Source organism: Neolamprologus brichardi, chromosome 1 (genome assembly GCF_056152115.1).
Source record: "Neolamprologus brichardi isolate AB-2024 chromosome 1, ASM5615211v1, whole genome shotgun sequence".
In the NCBI taxonomy this organism is placed as follows: Eukaryota; Metazoa; Chordata; class Actinopteri; order Cichliformes; family Cichlidae; genus Neolamprologus; species Neolamprologus brichardi.
In genome coordinates this window covers 3,165,446-3,192,499 of record NC_142104.1, presented here as the reverse complement: position 1 = coordinate 3,192,499, position 27,054 = coordinate 3,165,446, and the positions used below count along the sequence as shown (strand labels likewise).

The window sequence follows — 27,054 nt, the reverse complement described above, 5'->3', positions numbered from 1 at the left end:
GATGTTCCACTGATCTGGGATCTGCTGTTACAGTTGGGTGGGGCCTCTGCTGTGAGGCTCAGGAGGGGGCGATGTCACCAGGCTCCTCAGGTACACACAGGGGATCCTCCTCCTCCCAGAGCCAGGGGCGGAGCTAGGTGGCGGCGGTGGAGGCGGCAATGGCCCGGGGGGCTTCAGGGAAGACATGAGGGGCTGCATCTCCGCAGCCGCTCCCCCTTCCACGTCCTCTTCTTCTTCCTCCTCCTCCTTCTTCTTGTCTGGGAAGAGGAACGAGCCCTGAGACACCTGAGGTCCGATGGAGAAAGTGCTGCCCGCTGCGCTGCCGGGTGGCGTGTAGGAAGCTGGGCGGGGTCCACCCAGCCTGGAGAGGGCGCTCACCCGTGGGTGGACGGGCTCAGCAGGGGCCGGTGGGGAAGAGATGCTCTCCAGAGAGGAGATGCTCTGGTTCCAGGCCTGCTGGAGGTCCACTGGGATGATCTTTGTGGCCTCCAAAGACACGCAGGGGGGAGGCGAGCCCAGACTGCCTTTCCACGGCAAATGACTGTCTTCACTGGTTGGTGAGGAGGATGCGGGTGGTGGTGAGGGCGGTGCAGGTGGTGGTGGTGGTAGTAGCGGGATTTGACACCCTTCCAGAGTTGCTGGCACTGAAGGATGAGACACATCAGGGGGATAGTTACTGAGCAGCGAGGCTTGAAAGACTTAAAGGTTCATCCTTTAAGAAAAGGAGGAGATTCTGCTTTTAGTTAGTCATGTGACTTTAATCAGACGTTCACCTCAGGGACTGCAAATCAAAGATGGATGTAGCTTCTGGATCCAATAAGTGAAGCCAAGACTGAAGTGCCCAAAATCTGCAGTCTTCCTAGCAGCCAGCAGGGGGCGACCCCTCTGTTTTCTACAAGAAGTCTGGCTCAGTTAAAGTCTATGAGAACATGTCCCTAAAACTCACTTAATCTGTTAGCTCAGTAAACACTTCCTGATGACTTCACAGCTTTATTTGCTGGTTCAGTTCATTTTGTGGATGCAACATGATTTTAATTTTGTAATTTATGGTCCAAGGGCCGCTGTCCTGCAGGTTTTAGATGTGTCCTTGATCCAGCACAGCTGATTTAAATGTCTAAATGACCTCCTCAACATGTCCTGAAGTTCTCCAGAGGCCTGGTAATGAAATAATCATTTGATTCAGGTGTGTTGACCCAGGGTGAGATCTAAAACCTGCAGGACACCGGCCCTCGAGGCCTGGAGTTCCCCACCCCTGCTTTAAAGCATGTCTTCCTTCGGATTAATAAGTCGCTACATTATGAGCTTACTGTGTCCCTCTGTCTGCCGCTCCACTCCTCACTTATTACATCCAGATTCACACACACAAGAAAGTCTGAGGTCCACTGAGTTTTTGAGTGACACAGTGACGTTTTACCTGATTTGGGTCGCTGCTTTGGCGTCTCGGCCTTCCGAGCTATGAAGGTGATCCCGACGTCTTCGTCTTTCTCTGGATCTGAATGTTCAGCTTTGTCCTCCGTCTCCACGGGAACGACCACCGGATCTGAACACAAAGACAGAGAATCACATCTGCTGATAGGTGGAGACATTACCTTTAGTCTGTAGCTCTATTTGTATTGTGCAGGACACATGAGCTCAATCTCAGCCTGTGACTTTGTGTCCTGTGAATAATAAAATCCTCTCTGATGGCAGAGGAATCTTCCCTTAGACGCTCAGATGTGTGGATAAGTAGAAAGAGCCCGCTGAGGCTGCAGCGCTCTCTCTTTATTTGCGTTACCTTTGTCCTGCCAGCTGACGTTACGTCTGGGTTTATCGCTGCCGTCCTCCTTGACGTCGGATCCTCGCCGCTGTTGAAAGGGGAGAGAGCAAACGCAGTGAGCCACAACAGGAAGCAGCTGGCCTTCAATCAGCTGTCCTTCGTGACAGACAGCGGTAAAAGCCTCTGCGCTGTAATCCAGCAACCGTTTCACAGTCTCAAATGTCACGTTCCAGTTAAACAGACTGACGCAGGGATCCATGTGCGCGTTTAGACATCTTTGTGAGGACAGAAAATTGGATTGCTACTATACTTGTGGGGACAAAGTGCCCGTCCCCACAAGTTTAAGACTCAAAATCTCTTTAAAACCTTTAAACGTTGTCTCTCGCTTTCATCGTCCAGCTGCATCACTCAGTATGAACGTTTACAAAAGTCTAAAATATAGATTTCCTTGGACCCGTCCAACGACCGATCCACCACGTGTCCATAGTAATCTGCGGACTGCACCGTGTCATTTAGAGGGCTGTTAGTGGTAAAATGGGATTCTTTGTGAAAACAGAATGTCTTTTTCTTTCTTTGTTTTTAAGAAATAATCCAGTGATTTTCTGTCCGTCTGGTTCTTTCTGTTTACTGAGCTTTCCGCACAGGCAGTCCGCTGCATCATGTCTGCATAAATAAAGCTGAATGAATAACTCGCACCTCCATAATCAGCTTCGCCCACACGACGCAAACAGCGAAATTTCGCCATCCAGCCGATCCGTCAGCCTCTCTGTGATATTATGGACCTGAGCTGGAAACTAGCAGGACTTTACTGAGCTTACAGAAGATATACGCCCAATAAAAATGCTAGATTTGGAGCAACGGTGAGAACAGATGCAGGTACTGCATGATGTGCACTTTAAGTCCCAAAACAAGCCCAGTGAGAGCAGAGCAAAGCCAAGCTTTAAACAACTGATGGGGCGATCGTGGCTCAAGAGTTGGGAGCTCGCCTCGTAATTAGAGATGGCACGATACCACTTTTTTATGTCTGATACCGATATCATAAATTTGGATATCTGCCAATACCGATATGAATCCGATATAGTGTGTTTTTTAATCAATAAAACATTTTTTTAATATCTTGCTGCATTTTGTATAAGTTTATACTCAAGTTTAAATAAACAACAACACTAAAGCTATTCTGTTATACCTGTATGTAAAAAATACACTACACCCAAAATATTTCATAGTTCAGCAAAACTGATCAATCTAATAAACTTAAACCTGCTCCATCCTCCCTATTCTGGTATTTTAAAGAGTACTTAGCAGAAATATTAAGCAACCTAACTAATAGGGTTGCAAACTCCCAGCAAAAAAAAAAAAGGGAACCACCCTCCACCTCATGATGCTTAATTGATGTAATCAACTTTAATTTGATGCAGGGGAAAAATGCACAGAAATAAATTATTTTTTAAGAATAATTAAATAGATTCAACATCTTTCTTCAACAGAATTGCAGAATTCACAGATGGTATCTTCCCAAAAGAAAAAGTACTATAGCTTACTAGGGTATATTAGACTTAACAGTTACTATATACAGTAATAGACTTCTATACATTTTACATCAGATTAAAACTTTGGGTGTAAGAGTCAGATAATTATTTATTAAAAGCTCGACATTTTAAATGAGAATAAGAAAGAAAAGTATGTCTTTGTGCCCCCTTTTCCCTGTTCATGCCCTATCGGCCCCCCTGGCTAAACTTTGCTAGATCCGCCCCTGCACAGTTACCAGCCGTCAGCTGCGTAGAAAAAGATCCTGGTGTAGAAAGTAATATTAAATAAATTCTAACAACAGCTTATCAAGCTTAAACGTGCTGCTGTTGTTCAGCCGCTGGTTTCCTCTTTCTGGTGAGAAGTGGGCCAAAAACAAAGAAGAGAGACGGACTCTCGACAGAAAAGCCGATCAGCTGATCATTAAGCAGTTTCACGATTGAAGTAGCAGCAGGAGAGGCAGTCGCTCTATATATCGGTTGTTAAGCTTAACGTGGGAATGCTTTACAAACATTCAGAGATGAACTTACACACTTGCTTTACTTCTCTCTGGGAAAACTTCCTCGGAGATGAAATGCTGGTTTGGTAGCGACACTACAAATACACACAGCCGCTCTATCAGGTGATGCATACTGCTCGACTGCTACGGTTATGAGCCGAGTTACGCCGTGTAGCAAGTTTTGTGAGGTGCTTTTTTGATATTTAATGGATCGATTACATTTTTTATTTCTTGCCGATATCCAATCCAGTAATTTGGGTCAGTATCGGACCGATACCGATACGTAATATCGGATCGGTCCATCTCTACTTGTAATCGGAAGGTTGCCGGTTCGAGTCCCAGCTTGGACAGTCTTGGTCGTTCTGTCCTTGGGCAAGACACTTCACCCGTTGCCTACTGGTGGTGGTCAGAGGGCCCGGTGGCGCCAGTGTCCGGCAGCCTCGCCTCTGTCAGTGCGCCCCAGGGTGGCTGTGGCTACAATGTAGCTGCCATCACCAGTGTGTGAATGGGTGGATGACTGGATATGTAAAGCGCTTTGGGGTCCTTAGGGACTAGTAAAGCGCTATACAAATACAGACCATTTGCCATAACTGATCAGTGCACAATGAGGCTCTCTGACTCACTCATTTCAAAACACAAAGTCACACAATGACACTGTTTGTCTTCATAACCTTTACCCATAAAAATTTTGCTGTGGGTCTGACACCAAAGGAAACATTTTTCAGCTACAGTACAGTAGATGTAGAAGTAGAAATACTTTATGAAGTACATCTACTGTACTGTATTTTCCTCCTTCATCATCAGGAGTCATCTGATCGTTCCAGATCCATTCAGTCCAAACAGAGCAGGTCATGGGTTTTCTCTTGATTTAAAAAAAATACATTGTTCATGCTCAGAAAAGTGATTCTTAATCTCAAGCATTTCACTTCCTGGTTCATTAAAGGTAAAAAAAAATTCCCAACCAAACTAGCAAAAACCAGTCTGTTATTTCAGCATCACAATCATTCTGTTTAACAGGAAAAGACCGAGGACCCTGGGACCGACTAAATCCTGGAACAGTCTAAAAGCTGTACCTAAAAAACTGGCGTCTGGTGCACTAAGCAGAACTTTATGTTTTCTCTGGACTTTGGTTAAAGCTTGTTTTGGCGACTGATGTGTCTCACCTTTTTCAGGCTGCGCTCCTTCTTGTGGCGTTTGTATCGGGTGGATTTGAAGGTCTCCATGCGGCTCCTCATGTTCCTCTGAAACACCTCCCGGTCCTGGCGCTCCTGCTCCCCCAGCGGCATGAAGTGACGACTGTAGTGGGACTGATACTGAACACAGAGGACACCAGCCTCAGCCTCACGCACTCAAACACATTTCATTTCCCAGTGAGACCTGCTCCTCCATCCTGATCTTCTTTAAAGATCTCAATAATGACTTTAAAGACCCTGAAACATCTTGAGTGCCCTCCAACACAATCTCCACAACTTTAAGAAACCTTGGGGCTCCCTGAAGGAAAAAACTTACCCGTCTCCTGGGTTTGTACAGGTTTCCAGCGAGGACATGGTGCGTCTCCATGTCCTCCTCCACTTTGGCTCCAGGAATGTTATCGATGACCTGGAGGTCCAGACACACGCCGCTGCCGTTCTCACGTCTGGAACAGACAAACATCAGCGAGTATTCAGGCCAGTCAGAACTGAAAAGCTCACAAAGAGTTTGATAATTCACTTATCACAGGGCACAGGGTGAAATCTGCAGAATTTGCAGTCATGTGACTCACAGATAGTTTGTGACGTTGGTGACTTCGGGGAACGAGGCTCTGCTGGCCATCGAGGGCAGAGACAGTCTGGCTGAGGTCAGGACGTTCCCACCCTACACACATACACACACACACACACTCTTCAAAACATGTCTTACTGCAGGTGCACTACTTGCAAATCACCTGGTGGTACAGTTTGGTGGTTCAAACGAAGCGGGGGCCTCCACAAAATCAAATGAAACCAACAGCGAAGCACCAAAACTTGCAGTTCCTTTAATGACCACCAGAGGCCCCAGCACTGAGTCAGTCATAAACAGTATTAAATCTGAGACCCTCCTCATTTGTTACAACTCACAGTTAATGTTATTGTAAACATTTTTGTGGTTTTCTGACAGGCAAAGGGACATTTCACCCTGAAGTCAAATTAACAGAGTTTTTTCTTGGAGCCACCTGAGGAATTCCAAGCATGTCCCACTGGGAGGAAGCTCCAGGGTAGACCCAGAGTGAATATTCCCACCTGTTGTGCTGTTGATCCATCAAACTAAAAGTCTGTTTCCAGAAATGCTGACCTGGTTTCTAAGAAGATAAAACCACAAAGTTTTCTGTAGGAAAAATGATAAAGTTACTTAATTTTTAAATGCTGCGTATGGAAGTTCAGAATCCTATTTTGGGATGGATTTTTAGGAGTGGAGATTTTTATGCTGTCCTAAGAACACATATGATAGATCGTCATATAATAAAAAGGCTGTCTCGCTGTGAAGCAGCGTTCTGCTTCATGAAACTTTCCTGTTTTCCTCATAAATCTGGTGCAGGGGTTTTCCTCGTCTCGGTTGGTGGGCTGATAAATAAAACTCACCTCTGCTCTGACTCTAGTGTCGGCCTCACGGGGGGACTGAGCGTCAGCCTGGAGGCCCCTCACTGTGTTTCAGGCTGATTTATTAAAACGCTCAGCTTGTGCAGGTGCGGGTCAGACTGTTTGTGTTTCACTCTGCTGAACAGGAAAGTTCACAGTCGTGAAAGGAGACGCCAACAAGTCCAAAATCAGAGCCAGCTCAGTCTGAGGACACTGAGACAGAATTTAAAGGACCTTAAAACTGGAAAATTTTCAAAACCATAAAAGAGACGATTTCATGTCTTTTCACAGGCAATTTATCTCCAAAGGTGGGAAATTCTTTTGTCAGAGAGGTCAGTGTAGTCATTCTTCTACTTCTTTCAGCTGGTTCCTTCAGGGGTCACCACAGCAGATCATCTGCCTCCATGTCACACATTCCCAGCATCCTTTTCTGTCACACCCACGCTCTGCACGTCCTCCTCCTCTGAAGTCTTCCTCTTTTCCTCCTGCCTGTTAGCTCCATCTCCATCCTCCTTATATATCCACTATCCCTGCTCTGCCTCTCTGTCTCTGATGTACTCATTTATAATCCTGGTCCAGCTCGGCCTCCATCTCCAAACCACACACAGTGTTGGGGAGTAACGGAATATAAGTACCGCGGTTATGTATTTAAAATACAAAATATGAGTAACTGTATTCCGTTACAGTTACCGTTTAAAAAGGTGGTATTTAGAATACAGTTACTTTGTTGAAATAAATGGATTACACGGCGGTACTTCCCTGTTTCATATTGTGGCGGGTCAGGACTGTTTGGGTTTTGTTGTTCCAGGCGGCAGCGTTACGGTTGCCATGGTTACAGGGTGACGCTCTCTCTCTGCGTGTTTCCTGGGTGAGAGAGGCCTTTTTGTTGTTGTTGTGCTAAGCTAATAGGCAGAATGCTTATTAGCTTAGCAGTTCCAGGTGGCAGCGTTACGGTTGCCATGGTTACACATCACAGCAGGTCTCACTGCCATCCTGTAAACCTTGTAAAGCGTGTTTCCTGGGTGAGAGAGCGCCTGTTGTTGTTGTGCTAAGCTAATAGGCAGAATGCTACAGGTCTCACTGCCATCCTGTAAACCTTCGCTTTCACACTTGCTGCTGTCTTCTGTCACAAATCAACTCTGACACTCGTCTCCACCCACTCCACCCTGCCTGCACTCTCTTCTTCACCTCTCTTAGGCACCGTCCTCTCTGTTAATCACAGCGTTAAACTAGAACAGGAAAAAAAATAAAATAAAGTAGAGCAGAATGAAATAAAACAGAACAATACAAAATATAGTATCTCAATAAGTAAAAGCTAAATAAAATAATAAAATGAAAGATAAAATTCCTGAATGAAATAAAAGTTCATAGAAAAAAAATCACTTTCTAAATCTTTTCAAATTATATTTTCAAAGTAAAAACAAATGATGTTGTTTTCTTAACGCTTCTGGATTTGTATGAACGGATCCTCAGGGATCGACCGAGTCTCTGTCATATTTTGAATGTTTCTAAAGTGTTTAGTGTCATCTTCCTCCTACACACAGCAAACCTCTGTCAGCTTCACACTGAAGCCTGCTGGCTCTAATTCTTGGTTTAGTTCTCCACCTGGTGGCTTTCAGAGGAACTGACAGAGACGGGACGTCATCGCTCATCAGTCCATGAAATATGCAAGTCACTGTCAGCAGAGAGGGATTGTACCTCGTCGTTCACGGGCACTTGTGTGGTTTTATTTATGAATCTGGTCCCATTCAAGTTTTCAGTGTTGGCAAAACCAAAAGCCATAACTGACTTTCATACGTGTTATTGTGCTGCTATAAAACTACGATAGATGTAAAGCTGACAAGCTTTAAAATGAAGGACTTGCTGACTACTTCCTTCTTTACACTTAATGTTAGTAACGCTTGGATGGTTTTTCCGACCTGGTCGATGACGCTGATGGCGTCTCTGATGTTGATCTTCTGATAAGCCTCCCACAGTTCACTCTTCCTGTAGACGGACTTCCTCAGCAGCAGCTTACTCAGGTAGTTCTTGTCAAACTGCTCCCACCTGAACTCAGACAGGGCGACAGGTATGAAACACTTTGTCTCTGCAGCTTCCTCTGATGTTGCTGCAACATTGCAGTGATGTCGGGGACACTCACTTGTCTCTCCAGTGGTGATATCCCTGCAGTCCTGCGATGTCCTCCACCGCAGTCAGAATGTGGTCGAAGGCCTGGAGACAAAACATTAATGAGAAGGGCGAAGGTGAAGAAGGTGAAGAAGGTGAAGAAGAAGAGGAAAGGAGGAAGAAAAAGACATCACCCTCTCGTGGATCTCCTCGTTGATGGTAGGCTTCCTGTTGGTGGCACGAGGAACTTTGAGCCACTTCACCAGCGGTTTGATGGTCAGACCCTGATGACGAGAGAAGAGTCTCAGAGAGCTTCTGGTCAAAAGTATGTGGACACCTCCCCCAGGACCTTTTTTGCTAAAGTCGTGATGGCACTTCCAGTCTAGCATTTTAATCTCAAAGGCTACGTTCACTCTGCAGGTCTTAATGCTCAATTCAGATTTTTTGATCAAATCCGATTTTTTTTGTCTGCTCGTTCACACTACAAATAAAATGCGACAGCAAACGCGCTCTAGTGTGAACGCTCAAAGCGGCCGCATGCGCAAAAGAAGACTTCACACACAACGCGCTCTGTTTAGACCCAGAGCAACAATATTGTTTGACTGATGGTCCTTAATATAAAGACTTCGGACTTTACGTTTCCCAATTTTTGCTTTAAGTTATTTTGTTATTTACATAATAATGTAAATAACCTAATAATGATCCTTATTGCTGTTTTAGAGGAGCGGTGCTTCAAAGGATAGTTGCAGATTTCTGTCAGAATCTGCAGATTATACAGTACAAATAAAATGTTCACGTTTCTCCAACGTTGTCTTCCCAACAGTTTCACCGGATGGTCAGGAAGTGTTCGCGATGTCTTCTCGGGCGCTGATAATTGGCGTCTGTCTTGTGTCAGTGACGTAAAAGACGGATTTAACGCGACCTGACCATCAAACAGCAGTCACTTTCTAAAACATCAGATATGTATCGGATTCAGCACCACATACGAAAGTGACCCAGATCGGATTTGAAAACATCGGATTTGCGCCGTTCACACTGTCACACCATGATCGGATATGAGTCGCATAGGGTCAAAAAAATCGGATTTGATGCGCTTTCGCCTGCAGTGTGAACGTAGCCAAAGAGACATTTACCATCGAGGTGGCAGCAAACCCACCAAAACAGAGCCATCTATCTTCGCTGTATACACGTCTGAATCCATTAAAGGTGGATTTACCAGCACCGGATTCTCCTGTGATGGAAGATTTAGTGGAATTTTCTTTTGCTTTTCTAAATATTCCTGAGCCTTGTAGCAGTGTTTTTGCCTTCTGGTGCTTCTTTTTATACATATTAGATGAATTTAATGTATACTTTATTGATCCCCGTGGGGAAATTCCTCTCTGGATTTAACCCATTCACTCTATACAAGTATAAGCACTGATTCCGCGACGTTACAGTGGAGCTAAAACTGGTGCAGTATAGCCCTGCCTCATGTCTCAGCCTCAGGAAGACTCACAGCCTCTGAAGCAGTGTTCCAGTTTCTTCTACTGTTTGTCTAAAACAGCCCATAAACTTGAGAAGCGACTTGGTCATAATCCAGAGATGAGTCGGCCTTATCCACGTCTAAGTCACGTTTTCGTTATTATCTAAGTGATAAACCGTCATCTGTTGCACTCAGACGGTCACTCATTAACAGAAGACATTTGTGGGAATCACCACCATCTGCTGAGGTCCGTGATTCATGATGGGAATCAAAGGTCCTTCAGCCTCAACGTCAACTCATGACTTACACCAAAGTATACTCTTTAGATTTAGTGTTTAGAATAGAGCAGAACAGACTAAACAGACACTAACTCAGTCGGCTGCTTCTGATCCTTTTAGCTGGAAATGCTTATTCTATCTAAATTAAGATGATATCAAGCACATGCATGTGTGATTAACACCTAAGATGATGGAAGGATGAATCTGTGAGTCCTCCTAACAGCCTGAAGCAGACACAGTTAATGTTGGGGCCTCATTTTGATTGGTTGCTTTGCAGTTGACTCTGTTTGGTGACTTATAATGATGGTGAGAAGGCCTTAAATGGGTTTTTTTGGAACCCCAAAACAATTCCTGTTTGTTATCTGCAGAGGCTTCGAAGCACACTGAGTGCAGCATGAAGGACAGGGATGGTTGGACCTGCTGCTAAAGTTTGTTTCACTAAAACCTCCAAAAAATCCACGTAAGAACAAAAGTATCAGCCGAGTCCGACTTTCCTCCAATTTCCTCGATAATTTCACCACTGAATGTGAAATTAAAGGACACTTTATAACATCGACACAGCTATTTAACAGTGAATAAACTCGTTTCTGTTTTTTAAAACGCTTAACCCTTTAAGACCTACCATAGAACCAAGTCCGCCAGAGCTTATATTATATTTTTACATGCTGTGGAGCCATTTTTGGGAGCATTTCAAGTTGCTATACATCAATACAACCATTACAGCCCAAATTTTAACAATATGTATGCATTAAGTGCATAGTAATTACATAAATTGCAAAAAAGTGCAATAAACTACAAAAAAATTGAAAATCGTTTTTGTTTTTTTAACATATATTTCTAGTTAGAGAAATTTAAGAGGCTTATCCCTCAAAACTGTAAATACAAAAAAGTTGCACAAAATAGTTTCCCACCACAGGAAATTTATTTTGAGTGTCTTCATAGTTTTATTTTTGAAATACACCAATTTTTATACACTGCAGGAAAAACAAAAATAAATATTATAATGCAAATTTGCAAAAAAGCAGCATATGCATCAAAATAAACTATTTCCAGCAGTGCAATATGAGTCCTAAGCATCCCAGAAACAACACAGAAAGTCATAAAGTCAAAGATAACTTTTAAAAACACCAGTATAGGCTCATGAGGCCTTGATGGTAAAAAACTACATTTCCGCAAAATGACATCACTTCCGGTTTTAGGCAGGTCATGGAGGACATGTGATAGTTCGTGCTGATGGATGTAGGAAGTGTTACAAACAGCTGATCGGATCGGCAAAACATGTTTCTGGAATATTATGTTTTTGTTGCTGCAAGTGCTTTTTATGCAGTTTTTGCAAAACTATATGTGGAAGGAAACCGTGACCGAGGACAAGCTGATGGCATAAGATGTAAGTACAACTCCTCTGGTTTCATATGCAAAAAAAATTATTATGCTAGCTCACGTGGTTGCAGAGCTACCGGGATTTAAAAATAGTTACGCAAAACAGAGCGTGCTGCTCTGACAGGTTTTAAAGGGTTAACTTGTGACAGATTCCAGGTCTGACACATCAGATCAACAAGCGAGGCAAATTTCAGTCAGTCAGCAGCCAGTTAGTGAGAAAAACAGAAAAACGGCTGAAGCGAACAGACGCTAATCGGTCAAATTTAAGGGGGGAGGGGAGCAGGGCAACCTCAGGTCACCCTTTAGCCACACCCCTGCTCCCATCTGTGCAGAATAGTGTAACTCACTGGTGTCAAACTAAATTGAATCTGTGTAAAAGTCACGGCGTGGGTCACCTGACCTCACTCGTTTGCTTGTCTGTCTTTCAGGGAGGGCGCCGAACGCCGTCATTCCTACCTGAAACATGACGGTGAAGAAAACGACCACGATCGTCGTTGCGACGAAGTAATCCTTGGCTTTGACTTGCTCGCCGTCTAGCAGCACCACCAGGGCGAACGCCACTGCTCCTCGAAGGCCGCCATATGACATCACCACCTGGTCGATCTTCTCCAGTGGCACGAGGCGGAAGCGGTTCAGGACCCAGGTCTGACCAACCACACCTGGAGAAGAAAGGACGACAGTTTCACCTTTGTGCTGCATGAAATATCTTCATTTAAGGTTGGAGATGATTCGACATATTTTCTGGATTCAATTTAAATTCTGCGCGCCTCCTTTCAGCAGGGAGAGGTGGAGCAGGAGGGGGGAAAAGGTTAAAAAGGAGGTTTTTCTCTGTCTGATACGAGTGTGACATTTGAGCGTGCTCAGTTAAAGATCAGCCATGCAAAAGGTCACCGCAGGAAAAGCAAACAGAAAAGGACAAAGCTGGTTTATTCCATCAGCGATCATCGAGCAGATGCTCCATATTTTTCTGCTTTTCCGTGAAGCCGCCGTCTCCTCACACTCTGAAACATATCCTAGTAAGACGCCGAACTATTTTAAGACACGATGGAAACCGACTGACCGACAGCTCTGAAAATGAAGATGAAGACGAGGGTGCAGGACACCAGGCCCGTGTCCCAGGCCCACTTTGACTTGTCCACAGCTGAGATGCCCAGGAAGATGAAGATGATGGTCTCTGCGATGCTGGCCAGAGTCTTCATGGTGTACTTCACCGTGGTTCGAGACTTCTGGGAGATGTTGGCCTCCACATATTTGTTGGCCCCGATGCCACAAAAGGTCATGCTGAGATGTGACAAAAAGACAAAGTGAGACATGCTGTAAAACTTAAAATCAGAGTTGATACAAAAGATAGATGGAAATGTTTTTGCAACCAGAGAAGTCGCCATCTGCTGATGATCAGAAAGAATGCAGATTTGCAGAACCCACTCCATCTTTTGTACACTGCTAGTTCTGATTTATAGAGGATGGACTTACGACAGGATGGCGGACAAGGAGAAGAGCTCGGCGGTCAGGTAGGCCAAGTAGACCATCAGGAAGACGAGGAGCGGCTCGATGATCCGGACTTTCTTGGTGAAGCGAGTGATGAAGCCCAGGATGACGGCAAAGATCAGACCCACCATAGTCCCCCCGATACTGACGATGAGGAAGGAGGCTGCAGGAGAGGAGGAGGACGTAAGTCACAGGACTCAGGTTTAAGTCAAAGTTTGATCCTTTCTGTGGACTCACCGACTCCTTTGAAGTAATCTGCTGTCTGCACATTCTCTGCTCCCACTTCCACAAAGGAAATGTAGACTTTATATAAAACCTGCAGAACACAGACAGGTTTAGACTGCAGGTGTTTGGAGGTCTGAGCCCACGGACGGTCTAATGTTTAGTGATCTGCGTCTCGGGAAAATCAGTTAAAGTGCAAGTGCTTAATAGCACCACAAGGTGGAGCCTCATTCTGTTTTTGTTATGTGGAGCTGGAGCGCTCACAGACTAACAGAGGTCATCATGTATGACCAGGCAGCAACCTTTGACCTTTGGCTGATAAATGAAGCCATCATGAGGTGATAAAACTGCAGTTCCTTGAGTGGCCACTTGAGGCTGACTTCAAAAAGAGAGTCAGTCGCCCAACAGCCTGGCACATAAATGGTTTATAGATTCTGTTCACATCTAAGGACTGGCAGCCTCAGCCGGCGGTTCTCTGCTCAGCTTCACCTCAACTTAATTAAGTTTTTAATATAATCAGTGTCTCAGCAGTGTGGAGGTTTAAACGTATTGCTTCACACGCAAAAGATTCCAGATTTGAAAGCAGGAGGTGACACAGAGCAGCCTCAGGGGTCACAGGCTGCTGTACTCCGAGTGTCAGCCCCGTGGGAAGGTTGTGTCAGGTGGGGCACGTGCTGCAAAAAATCTGCTCCCAATTATTGCAGCTTCATTTTCTGTGGCTTCCCTTTGGGAAACCTCTCAACAAGTCTGTGCTGCAGTTTCTGTGATTTAAACTCTAATACAATCAAGATGAAGAAACATGTTGTTGCTGTTCTGTTCACTGCCAGGTCACCTCTGTACGATGCATTTTTGAATGTACGGCCCAACACTAGTGATAACCAGCTGGATATCAGCTCACTTCACTGGGTTATATTGCTTTCTTTTTTATTGTCCTGCAGTGGAAACCCCCTCCCTGCTTTTCAAACACTGGTTTCATGTCCTCTGCTCTCTAAGCTGATTCACACAGTATGAATCTCCACTTTATACCCACAAATAATCATTTCACAGCAGGAATTCCAGGCATTCTTACTGTTTACAGGACCTTAATGTGCTGCGTGACAACAGTAAATTATAGCGTGCGGCTTCGGGGAAGCATGCAGCACTCAGCTCAGCCTGAACAGTAATAACTGCGATGTGGAGCGATTGAGCAGCATTAGTGTGCGGCCAGCCTGAGAAAATGAACTCCTTCCTTCGTCCTGTGCTTGCAGGTCATGGCTGCAGCGCTCCCACACTTTGGATTTTTCCATTTGTTGGTGGGATTAGCTCAGATTCGGAGTGCTGCTGAGGATTAGACAGTTGCAGTGTTAATCTCCTCACAACTGATTAATCTCAGCTTTCTCAAACAGTAAATGTGAGAAAATGTGAAGGTTCTGCTCTTCTGTCCTGGTCCGTGTTCATCACGCAGCTCTGCTGCTGCGATTCGTCAGATTCTGTCTCTTCTCTGTCTCTCTTGATGTGGAGTAACATCGTGAATCAGCGGACCTGCTGCCGCTCAGACCGGCACCAGCACCCACACTCGACCTTTCGCTGCCACCATCACTTCATACAAACGCAACAAGTGGAGTATGAAGTTCAGGAAACAATATGTTCGCACAAACACGGCCCACAGTGCGTCCTTGTGTGCTAGTCATTGTTGACCTTGTAAGCCGCTCTGTTGCCACAGCAACACACCTGACATGATGAGGCATGTGTGAGAGCGTATGTGTGTGTGTGTGTGTGCAGCTCTGCCTCAACATATCATGTGTTTCTGTGCTGGTTTTACACCTACTGTGGGGACGTATGTCTGTTTGCCACATTGTGGGACACAAAGCAGTAAAGTGCTCAATTTTAAGATGTGTTTTGAACAGGAAAATACTGTGTGGAGATGCACGTGTGTGTTGTTTATTTTTTATTGTAATTTAAGTTAGAAAATATGACCGAACTGTTTTGCAAATGTGTCAGCAGAGATTTCACAGACTGAAAAGAAAGAAAAACACATACATATAGGGCTGCCACAAACTATTATTTTGATAGTCGACTAGTCACCGATTATTTTTGCAATTAGTCGACTAATCAGATCATCATCCATGACAGCGTACAGCTTATTGCACCAGCAGCATCTGCTCTTATATAACTATCATTAGCTTACAGCTTTAAGTGTTTAAGGTATGTGCTAACTAAAAATAAAGACAAGATGATAGTTTATTAAATTTTAATGAAATTTGCAGATTGTTTCGGTGAAGTTTAATAAACTCCTTGCTATCTAAAATATAACAGGACACCGGAGTATATTCTCTAGCGTCTCACACTTCTGATAATCAGCTGTCTGCTTGACGTTTATTCAGCTGTGTAAAAACTATAACTTTAATCTCAGCCAAACCGATTTACTCAGGAACAAATAAAATACTAAAAAAAGCCAAACAATAACATTTTTAAGTTATCTAAGTGACTTATATATCATGTTTAACCTGAGTAGCGAAAGACGGCGGTGGGTTTGAAAACGATTAGCGGGGAGTCCGGTGTTCACACGACGCTAGTTAGCCTAGCCCCCGGCTAGCTATCGAGCTAGTGGGTAACAGACGTCTCTGAAAACGTCGGAGCGCTTTTGAAAATATGTGGTGTCTTGATAAACTGAGCAGATATTTGAGGTTTACACAGCTACATTCTCGCCTGAAAATATGTTAAACTTTATTTTGTGACCCAGAAAGAATAATAAGAGTAATATTAAAACTAACTAGCTGCCACCATTGTTGGAAACTGAGCTGGGCTGCGCTATGAATTCTGGGACACAGCTTCTTCTTCTTCGGGGTTTAACGGCAGCTGGCATCCTTGTACATGCAGTGCTGCCATCTTCTGTTTCAGTCCGTTATTACACTCTTAAATCCTACTACTTATTCCTGCGTCTTTTGTGATCTTACAAAGCTTCAAACGACGCGTCGACTATTAAATCAGTCGTCGACGATTTTGATAGTCGACGTAATCGTGACTAGTCGACTAATCGTGGCAGCCCTACATACATACAGAAAATAAGTTTACACCTGTATCAGAGTTTCTGGTGATATAATCATGATATAAAAACTTGTATTATTATTGGAGTTTTTCAGGATTGGGCGATAAGTTAAAATTTTAACACCATCAGTAACAATAACCAGCTGGTGATTGTTATTGATGGTGAATAACGGTACACGCATGTGTGCGTGCCACTTCCCATCCCCCGTCCCTTGTGCCTGACGGACTGTGTGTGGTTCTCACCACGGTGACGGCGTCGTTGACCAGTGACTCTCCAAACACGATGATGAAGAGCGTTTCATTGACGTGAACCTCCTCGAACACGGCCAGCACCGCCACAGGGTCGACGGCTGAGATCAAGGCGCCGAACAGCAGGAAGTCCAACATTTCGGCCTGCACGTGCTCATCTGCAGGGACACGCGGGAAATATGAAGAGACAGGACAACACAACAATAACAGGAAGTTTCCAATTTTAAATGAAGCAACTTTAACATTTTAAAGGAAATTATTCTGCACCACTGGTTCTCAGATGGTCGGGGAACTCTGTCAGTACTGTGTTTGCAATGATTACTAAATCTATCACAAACCAGTGAAGACAACAGAGTTCAGAAGCGAGTGCAGGCAGGGTGGAGTGGGTGGAGATGAGTGTCAGGGGTGATTTGTGACAAAAGGATAGCAGCAAGAGTAAAAGAGGAAGAGCTCAGAGAGAACATGCAGGGGGTTGGTGTGACAGAGGAGGAGACGGAGGCTTCTGTGGGGAAGGAGAGGTGATATGTGTTCGTTTATTCGCTGTCATAAGAAGCATGACCACGACCATGACATACATGACCAAAGTAAGTAAGTAATGAGGTCAGCACACGTCTAAAAAACCCTGTGAGAAATGAAGAGTTAAAGGAAGAGGAGGTACAGCGGCTCATTTCAGACAGAGGATGGAGCGGAGGGACACCAAAGCCCAACATGACAACATAAATAAGGACTACGTTGAAATTTGAAAGCTGCTCTCACTGAGTCCAGAAAATAACATTAAAGGTGGAAATGAGCACCACGAATCTCCTTTAGAGGCACTTAATGCACTATAAATTTACTGCTGTGTGTTTGTCCTGAACAAATGCTGTTCGCTGGCACATTTAACTCAAATTTATTCACAAGTTATTTCTGTTTCCTGGAAAGAGGCGCTGCCTTAACGGCTGAACTCAGAGAACAACAATCTGATTGCTGTAAAGAGCTCGGATTGAGGGCAGACTATAAATCCTCTACACAGAGGTGGGGCTATGCAGGACTGCAGATGCACACCTGTGACCTATGACCCCTGCACCCACAGCACTGACCTATGAACCCCAGCAGTTTGGCAGCGTACAGGGAGAACCCGGTGCAGAAGGCGTTCCACAGCGTTCCCACCACGGCGTATGTCAGGATGGCTCCCAGGTTGTCGAAGAAGAGCCTGGCCGGCATGAAGTATCCGGCATCCCCCACGATGGTCGGCAGCAGGAAGAGGAAGAAGAGGCTGGGCTCCAGCTGGTATAGCTGCTTCTTATTGGCTATGAGGACGACCCCGCCCAGGACCAGACCCAGCAGGATCAGCATGCAGCTCTCTGGGACCACGGTGGTGAAGCGCTGGGAGAAGTGGAACACTGCAGGACAACATGCACCGATTACAAAACAAGGCATGAAAAAGTTTGCATGACTTTGTTAAGTTTAATTATTTATCTGCTTTTCTTAATTTACCTTCTCTACCTTCTATTTCCTGCAACAGCTCCTCTTTGTTCCTTCTACTAAATCCTACGTCAGCTTTATTTTTCTCCACCTGCTCAGCTCCGCAAATATCTGACTCTGCAGCTCCTGACTCATGCTTCATTTTAGACAGGTCTGCAGGTGTGAACACGGACATGTGTCGCACGTGTGCAGAGATGCAATTATTTGCTCTCTGAATTGTTGATATTTTTGCATTTGATGAAACACATAAACAAAAATCAGCGCTGCCATTGTGGCCTTGGACATGCAGTTAGGAATCCATCAAGGCCTGAGGTGAGTCACAACAAGACACACACGCTGGTGATGCTCCTCATAAATCAGGACACAGGGAAAAAACATCAAAGCCTGAACAAACATAGTGTGTGCGCCTGTTTCCATGATGATTCATTTACACCAATCAGAAGGCTCTGCTCCATCAGCCAGGGCTCGATCACCGTCCAGACAAACTGGGAGTCAGAGGAGCCTCTGACTTCCTCGTTATCATAATTTGATCAGCTGAAGCAGAATGAAGCAGAACTACAACTGATCCTACAAGTCAGACGAACCCAGAACCTTCAGCTGCATCATCATCATCGTGCTTCCTGAACATTCTGCAGACTTTGATACTGAACTTTTCCAACTAAACACTGAAATAAGTCTTTTCAAACAGGGTAACTCTGCATTTTACTTAAGCTGGTCATTGGGATCAATGCGCCGTGTTAACAGCGCTGGGTCATCCTCACACTGAATCCTCCACACACACACATGGAGCATCAGCTGTTTGCAGCTTTTAACTAGAATAAAATAACAAAACATGAACAAAACTTTAAACTTCACGTGTGAATGAGCTTTCTGCCTGACTCACATATATGAACGGATACGTGTGTGACGCTCTTACAGAAAGCAGTCCAGTTACACGGTGTACTCGCACACGACTCTAACTGTGCTCTGGATAACAGATAGCAGAGGAGGCACAACAAGAGGAGCGACAGAGACGGCGATACAGTCCTTCAGCTCACCGTAAAGAGCGTCGCAGAACTTTTCTACCAACATCATAAGATAACGTCTGTCGATCTTTGAGCTTCTGGGTTTGTGTCTTAACGCTTTAAAACCTGAACCATGAAATAATTACTTAGTTTGTCAAACAGAGTGTTAATCAAACTTTCTGACAATTTAATTAACTATTCGTTTGCATTTACTGTACGAGTTTTAATTTGTACCGTTTTTATTGCAATTTATTTTGTTTTTTGGGGGGAAAGACACACAAATGATGTAAAAGTATCAAAAACTCAAATTCTCATGATACACTTTACATTAAAGGCTTAAACTTGCATTGTTTTTAATAGCCAACAGCAGACGACTTCTCTGATTGCAAAGAAAGACGTGTGAGTGTGCAGAAGTTTAAGGGAAACGTTATTCTACTGCCTCTGTGAGCTCTGACTCCAGTGAGCGCTTTTCTGATTATTACTGGTTAGAAGTATGATCGGATACGAGTGAAGTTACTCTCGATTTCTCAGTCGGGTTTCAAACTCCAACACACCAACTGGTAAAACGCTCATTTTGAAGCTTTACATCAGGACTTAACAAACGATGACCGTTTGTTAAGTCCTGCTCAAGACTCGGGATATTCCTTTAACTGCTGTGCATTCAATGAACACATTTAATAAACTATATTTAACAAATAAAATGTAATAAAATAACAATGCAGCCCATAAATGTTGAGTCAAGAGAGAGCTCGTTGTCTGAACATCAGTCTGAAATAAAATCCTAGATTTTGGTGCTTGACGCTTCATTGCTTGTTTCAAGAGAAGCATGTTTAATATTTGCTTTGTACAGTAGTACACACACACACACACACACACACACAGCTGAACCACCTACACACCAGACGCACAGCGAGGACAGAAAACACTGAGAACATTCAGCTGCTCAACATGACGTCCAGACATGGCCATTTATACACCACACATCCAAAGCAGACTGACAGCGTCTGAGTCTGATTCTCAGAGCTGCAGAGCTCCACCGTTTAAACTCATCCCTGAGGCTCGTCTAAGGAGCTTGGAAAGAAAAGCGTCTGGACTTCTTTAGGTTAGGTCCAGCTTTTCTTTCCAAGCTCCTTAGACTACGATGACCTGACTGAGAACCTTCACAGACATCGCTGAGGCTTCATCACCATCAATCTAAACACATACGGTGGTTTATTCTGACTCACTGCAACATGAATCGCCTCTCTGCCAAATAAAATCTAGAGCAACAAACGCTGATTCATCCACTGCAGAAAATAGTCCCCAAAATGGTCTATTAACTCCTAAATGATAGTGAACAGTCTCTTAAAGAAACGACTGAGCCTAAAGTTTATATATCTGTTGTGGAGGTTTGACTTTTGAAGATTAAAAGCTTAAAAGTTTTAGCTTTAAGAATGTTAAAAGACACCAGGAAAGAGCACATTTGTCTGAGACCATCTTCAGTGTCGGATTAACCCACCCGTGGCGCTCTGGAAGAATCTCACAGTGACAGGAAACGGGGAATTTAACAGTAGATGCTTGTGTTCGGCTTCAGCGACAGGAAGAACACGCAAGAGATCACCAGACCTGCTGATTTATGTCTAAATGATCTGAATGTGTGCAGCCAGCTAGAACAGAGCCACAGTGTGTGTCTGTGTGCACGCATGTGTGTGTCACTAGCATTACCACATTAGTAAGCAGTATGTATAGCATGTGCGTATTATTGTCTTGCAGTGCAGTGACTCATCAGCAGCTTGGGAAGTGTTTATGTCAACAGGTATTCCTCATGTTGTGGGGACGAGTCTTTTTAACAGGGACGACGTCAAATTTTTAAGGTGAATGCAGCATTTAATGTTCGAGTTTGTCTCCAGGAAGTGAATGAGAGTCATGGGAACATGGCTGTGTGTGTGTGTGTGTGTGTACCTGTTTAGACGTCCTTGTGAGGACCAGAAATTGGAACGTTACTATACTTATGGGGACCAACAAAACGTGGTTTTAGTGTCAGGGTTACAATTAGGTTATGCTTAGGTTTAGGCGTTCATTTCGAAGGTTAAGGTCAGAGTTATTGTAAGCAGCTAGGAAAAGTGTTGTCAATTAGATGTCCTCACTAAGATATCAAAACGAGAATGTGTGTGTGTGTCAGTTAAAGTCCTTCAACGACCGAGGGTCAAAGGTTTCTTTGTTCTTTTCACATATTAATACTACATAAAGTTTATTGTTCATTACTATTAATGTTTAACTTATTTTAGTGCTGTTTCTTTCTTGCTTTATTTTTTTAATTTTGTGTAAACGTCAAAGCAACAAATACTGCTGCTGATTACACAAAATGGGTGATAAACATAAAAGTTGATTTTTTCACGTCCAAGGTGAGATGACAGAAATAATGATGTCATCATTCAAAAACACGTCCGACCAAGAAAATAAGCTATGGAAAAGTGGCAGCAGCTGAATTTTAACCTACACCACGTACTTTTTATGAGGCCAACTGAATCGTTTCTAATGATAATTAATAAATAGGAAAAAAATATTTATATAAATATAACAGCCAATCCCTCCAGCCTCCAAATATAGTTTTTTTTCTCTCCGTTTAAAAGTGAAAAATATGAATTTATGTACATGGTGTGCTGACCCTGCCATCAGTTCTTCCTCAGAGGTCGGGTAATCCTGGGGTGGAGCTGAGGAGATCTGGACACCTGGTGGTCATCGAGAGGAAGCACACACGCCACATAAGCGACCTTAATCTACCTACAGGGACTCCTTCAGTTGTGTCAACATGGAGACATCTTGAGGAAACTGGGGTCTCGTCCGGGATATGGACCCGGGACCTCAAGAAACCCAAAGATTAAGGATCATTCCTCTACGCTCTTCTTTCATCTACTCCTGTGCTTGCTGCTCCCTGTCAGTGGGACCCTTTCCAGCTGAAAGTGGGCTCTAACAAGATGCTGAGGTGCTGGGGTAGCACCGGTTCAACAGGATGCAGCTGATAGTGAGCGGTTAGGTTCAGGTTTTGCCAACTAAACTACTCTGTTGTGGAGAAAAGAAGCACTCACTTTAATATTGGGCTTTGAAACTCTTTGAAGTGTATGTATGTAGGCAGCAGTGGGAGTCCTCTTGTGGTATATGCCAACCTCTTATTTTTGCACACTGTAGAGAACACAGATCAGCACATGATGAGAAGGTGCTCATTTTAACAGCTCTGCCAGCTGGATGTCCAACATTATGGGAGTTTTCTTCTTCAGTTCTCTTAAAAGTGCTTTTTAGGTACCAAGCTGCTGAGAACAGAATTGGTGAAGGTAATCTTAGTATCTTCATAAATACATTTGTTAGTCTTAATGACTGACGTATGTAACAGCTGGAGTCACTTTTGCTATCTAATCATAACAAAACAAAACCAGCCATATTTCAGACAGAAAGCGTGTAGGTCGAAGCAACAGCTTCTGTACACCTACCCCTCATATTACACAGTTTAACCAACCATGAAGTGAATGCTACGAGTCAGTACGTAGAAGAGTCAGATAAAAATTTATGTCCAGAAACAGACATCAACAGCTGAAACGTCCTGTTGATGTTAAAAACTTAAATTTGAACATTTACAGTGATGCAAAACCACCAAATACCACCAATACTACTACTGATAATAATAAATGTTATACTTAATATTATGTTGTACAGCACTGATTTATTGTTGTGGCCTCATTCATCTGGAGTCTTTATTTCTTTTTATGAAAACAATATAACGACTGATTCTGTTCATGTTTTATTCACTAAACATGATTTTCCCATTTTGAACTCGGTGATATCTCAGTTTTCTGATCTCGCTTCTTTTTATGACCTCCATTTATCGTCTAATCTAATCCCCAAGACACTAAATGTGTTTTTATTACTTCGACAACTTGTTTATCATCTGAAGATTCGTTTTATTTCTGTCTTCTGTCTGGTTGGCTCATTTTTAAACTAAGCGAATAATCAGAAACAATCAGATAGATATAAATAAAAGTTGTTCAACACTGGATTCATTAACATGAAAAGAAGGCGATGTATGGAAGGCCTCAGGTTTGACGATTTCCTTTGGGTTTCTGTAATATTACTTAGAAATCCAACCTTTATTAAAAATGTACATCGACGAAGAACATTTCATATGCAATCTAAATCTTAAAAAGCTCAGTTATTTTAGTTTGTGCAGATTAAACTTGGTCTTTTATCGAGTTGTTCAGCATGTACAGTGACTGATAAAGATTTCATAGGAGAACTGTGAGGCTAAAACCAGCAGTTAGTTCTTCCTCCTTATCTAAAACTCCAATCATTACTTTCAAACCCAGAAAATATTTTAAACTCTTGTTTCGTCGATTACAAAAGTGTTCATTATCAGAGAAAACTATAAAAGAAGGAAATTATCCCAAGCTGAGTAGGAGACCCCACTGGGGCATACTGCTAAAATAGCGTGGTCACTTGTTGGTTAATATTATTAGTAAAAAATTAAAAGTATTGGCAGTTATGAGTGTCTTTGTTTTAAAAAGGAAAATATTTGTTACTTATTTTTTCAACCATTTAATGAATTAAGCCGTCAGCTCAAAGTCACCGTCAGTAATGAGCCTAATTCTTCTTTTAAAGTTGTTTTAAAAACCCTCAAACAAAAAAAATCATTTACTTTTGCTTTTCTCTACCATTTTTTAAAATTATTATTATTATTATTTTGGTAGTTGACAATAATCAGGGTTAGAAACATCACCAATGATTTAGACATCAGTGTTTACTATATCAAAAATGGGGTGGGTTCGGGGGGCCCAGCAGGAACTTTCTGGCCCGTGGCTCTGCAGCAGGTGAGTCCGGCAGTGGCTGCAGCCATTCCCTGACTCTCATTAAACTTCCAGTCTGGTTCCAGCTGCAGTAAGGAGACCAGTGAAGTTCCAGTCTGTGTACTGGTGCTGGGAAACACACACAAACAAACACACTTACAGATCTTGGCCACGCTGGCCACCAGTAGCCAGATGGCGATGATGTACGGGGTCTGGACGTAGCTCCACTCCCACTGGACCACCCGGTACCCGCCGCCGTGATGATGATCATGCTCCCCTGCGTCTTCCTCCTCTCCGGTGCCGGTCGGCTCCTCTGCAGCGGACCGGGCCAAGGCGACGCCGGGCGCCCCGTATTCCGCCCCGGGCTGCGGGAGGAGGAGCGGCGGGGCGGAGGGAGAGGCGGGGACCGGCGGAAAGAAGCCGAGCCCCGGCCCCCGGAGCGGCGGAGCGCCCGTCCCGGGCAGGTCGGCGGCGGCGGCCGGCAGCAGGAGCAGCATCAGTCCGAGCGGCAGCATCTCGTCCCTGGAGCTCAGCGGGCGGACATCCTGCAAGTCTTTATATACACACCGGGACACGGAGAGGACGCGGAGCGAGGCCGGGAGCCGGTTTACAACATCAACAACACACACGCGCGCATGGACCCACGCTCACACACACTCAGACTCCGGTAAGACACGGAGGAGGGGACACCGGAGCCGGCATGTGACCCGCCCAGTCCCCCTTTAAAGAGACGGAGACACTGCAGGTGAAGCTGTCTTCCTGACTGACTCACAGCTGACCTGATGCTCGGTACCGATCGGCTCTGACGTCACACATCAATACTGCTCGGCGTGACGTCAGAATTTCAGTTCATTGACATGTTTGAACTTTGCAAACATCTGGTGATTGTAACTGAGTTTGTTTAAATAAAGCTAGATTTTTCTTTTTTTTTTCTGTGTTGTTCAAGTGCTCTGCTCGTTCTTTGGGAGGATTACTGAGGAGGAGCACCAGGAGGTGATCTGGAGAAACATGGTGAAGGGGCAGAGCCAGCTTGGGGGGGGAAAACACTGAATGAGAAGACATGAGGTCACATCTGGGTCATTCTCCAGCAGTAGGAAAAACTATGTAAAATTTAATAAATGTATGAACAGATGTGATCATCTTGTAAAACCAGAACATGAACAAGTGAAACTACAGTCCTCACCCAAAACAGCACAGTGCAAAACAGGCTCCTGAAACAGACTGTATATAGAAGATGGGAGTGATAATCGTGTCCAAGGAGCAGATGTGACTCGGGCACACTGCTATGGAGGACCACAAGAGCCGCACACATCGAAAGAAAGAATTCTGTGCTTAAATAAATTGCACAATAAATTATGCATTTGTAAATTCATTATTTACAGAATTCTTTATTTCCATGCGTGTGGCTCTTGTGGTCCTCCATACACCATACATTTTTCATGATGAGGCCACCACAACCTGAGACACTAATTAAAGCAGAGAATGAGAGTGTTCACCTGAGCCGTAGCTAAAAGCCTGGACCCAAGCTGGAAGGGAAAGACTGTCGCCCCATTTAAAAGAAAACAAAAAGCAGTGGTCAGTCTGAGAAAAATAAGAATTTTATCATTTTTCCATTTTACATTTCACACACTACAGTGGAAATACACAAAACCTCCACACAGAGCAGGGATGTCAAACTCGTTTTACATCATGGGCCCGGTTTGGCCTTTAAATGGCCCCGACCAGTGAAGCTTCTCTGTCTGGGAATGCAAAGAAGTTTAACTGCACATTTAATTCCTGCGATATCTTAACCCTTTAAGACCTACCATAGAACCAAGTCCGCCAGAGCTTATATTATATTTTTACATGCTGTGGAGCCATTTTTGGGAGCATTTCAAGTTGCTATACATCAATACAACCATTACAGCCTAAATTTTAATAATATGTCTGCATTAAGTGCATAGTAATGACATAAATTGCAAAAAAGTGCAATAAACTACAAAAAATTTGAAAATTGTTTTTGTTTTTTAACATATATTTCTAGTTAGAGAAATTTAAGAGGCTTATCCCTCAAAACTGTAAATACAAATAAGTTGCACAAAATAGTTTCCCACCACAGGAAATTTATTTTGAGTGTCTTCATAGTTTTATTTTTGAAATACACCAATTTTTATACACTGCAGGAAAAACGAAAATAAATATTATAATGCATATTTGCAAAAAAAAGCAGCATATGCAACAAAATAAACTATTTCCAGCAGTGCAATATGAGTCCTAAGCATCCCAGAAACCACACAGAAAGTCATAAAGTCAAAGATAACTTTTAAAAACACCAGTATAGGCTCATGAGGCCCTGATGGTAAAAAAAACTACATTTCTGCAAAATGACGTCACTTCCGGTTTCGGGCAGGTCATGGCGGACATGCGATAGTTCGCGCTGATGGACGTAGGAAGTGTTACAAACAGCTGATCGGATCGGCAAAGCGTGTTTCTGGAATATTATGTTTTTGTTGCTGCAAGTGCTTTTTATGCAGTTTTTGCAAAGTTATATGTGGAAGGAAACTGTGACCGAGGACAAGCTGATGGCATAAGATGTAAGTACAACTCCTCCGGTTTCATATGCAAAAAAAAATTATTGCGCTAGCTTACGTGGTTGCAGAGCTACCGGGATTTAAAAATAGTTACGCATAACGGAGTGTGCTGCTCTGACCGGTTTTAAAGGGTTAATATAAGGAAGAAAAAAAGAAAGAAATGCATACCACTCAGTTTTTCTACAAGATAAAGAAATCTGTCAGCACGAGTCTTTGGGCTTAAAAGTAAAATTACAGAAAAGTTTCTGGGAGCTCACCGAAACTTGTTAATGATTGTCGATGAAATATTTTGGTGTAATATTGTAGTATGAAAACCCCAAACAAACAGGCTGTAAAACCTGCAAAATATGTTAAAAACCCAAAGCTTATGTCCTTCTTCAGTCTTTGCTGGGCTGATTCTGCCCCCCGGGCTTTATGTTTCGCACCACTGAAGTAGGGATTGAAGAGGGGTGGAGATTAAAAAATACTTTCAGACGTTTTCATACCAGGAACAGAAACCAATCAATCACAGCTGATACAAGAAAACATATTTTATTCATTACAACCATGAAACTTGGGTTAGACCATAAACACATCAGGAAAGTGTTTAATGAAGTTTTAAATCACCGGATTTA

General features: G+C 43.6%; 1 protein-coding gene across 1 annotated transcript; it reads right to left on the bottom strand.

Annotated features, from left to right (window-relative positions):
* slc9a5 (solute carrier family 9 member A5) lies at positions 1 to 24,385 on the bottom strand. The gene is made up of 16 exons (XM_087840717.1): positions 24,031 to 24,385; positions 17,668 to 17,970; positions 16,583 to 16,746; positions 13,328 to 13,406; positions 13,076 to 13,253; positions 12,663 to 12,883; positions 12,059 to 12,261; positions 8,677 to 8,766; positions 8,517 to 8,587; positions 8,296 to 8,422; positions 5,545 to 5,636; positions 5,292 to 5,418; positions 4,946 to 5,095; positions 1,775 to 1,844; positions 1,415 to 1,540; positions 1 to 644 (listed from the first exon to the last, which is right to left on the bottom strand). The coding sequence occupies exons 1-16, from the start codon at positions 24,383 to 24,385 to the stop codon at positions 28 to 30; spliced, it is 2,973 nt and encodes a 990-aa protein (XP_087696843.1). The 3' UTR covers positions 1 to 27.
* Between the last annotated feature and the right edge of the window lie 2,669 nt (positions 24,386 to 27,054).

Coding starts and splice junctions, on each gene's coding strand:
- slc9a5 (XM_087840717.1), bottom strand. CDS start 24,385: ATGCTGCCGCTCGGACTGATGCTGCTCCTGCTGCCGGCCGCCGCCGCC. Junction 12,884..13,075: donor TCCTTGTCCGCCATCCTGTC/GTAAGTCCATCC, acceptor GTCACATCTCAG/CATGACCTTTTGTGGCATCG. Junction 1,845..4,945: donor AGGAGCGCAGCCTGAAAAAG/GTGAGACACATC, acceptor CCCTTTCAACAG/CGGCGAGGATCCGACGTCAA.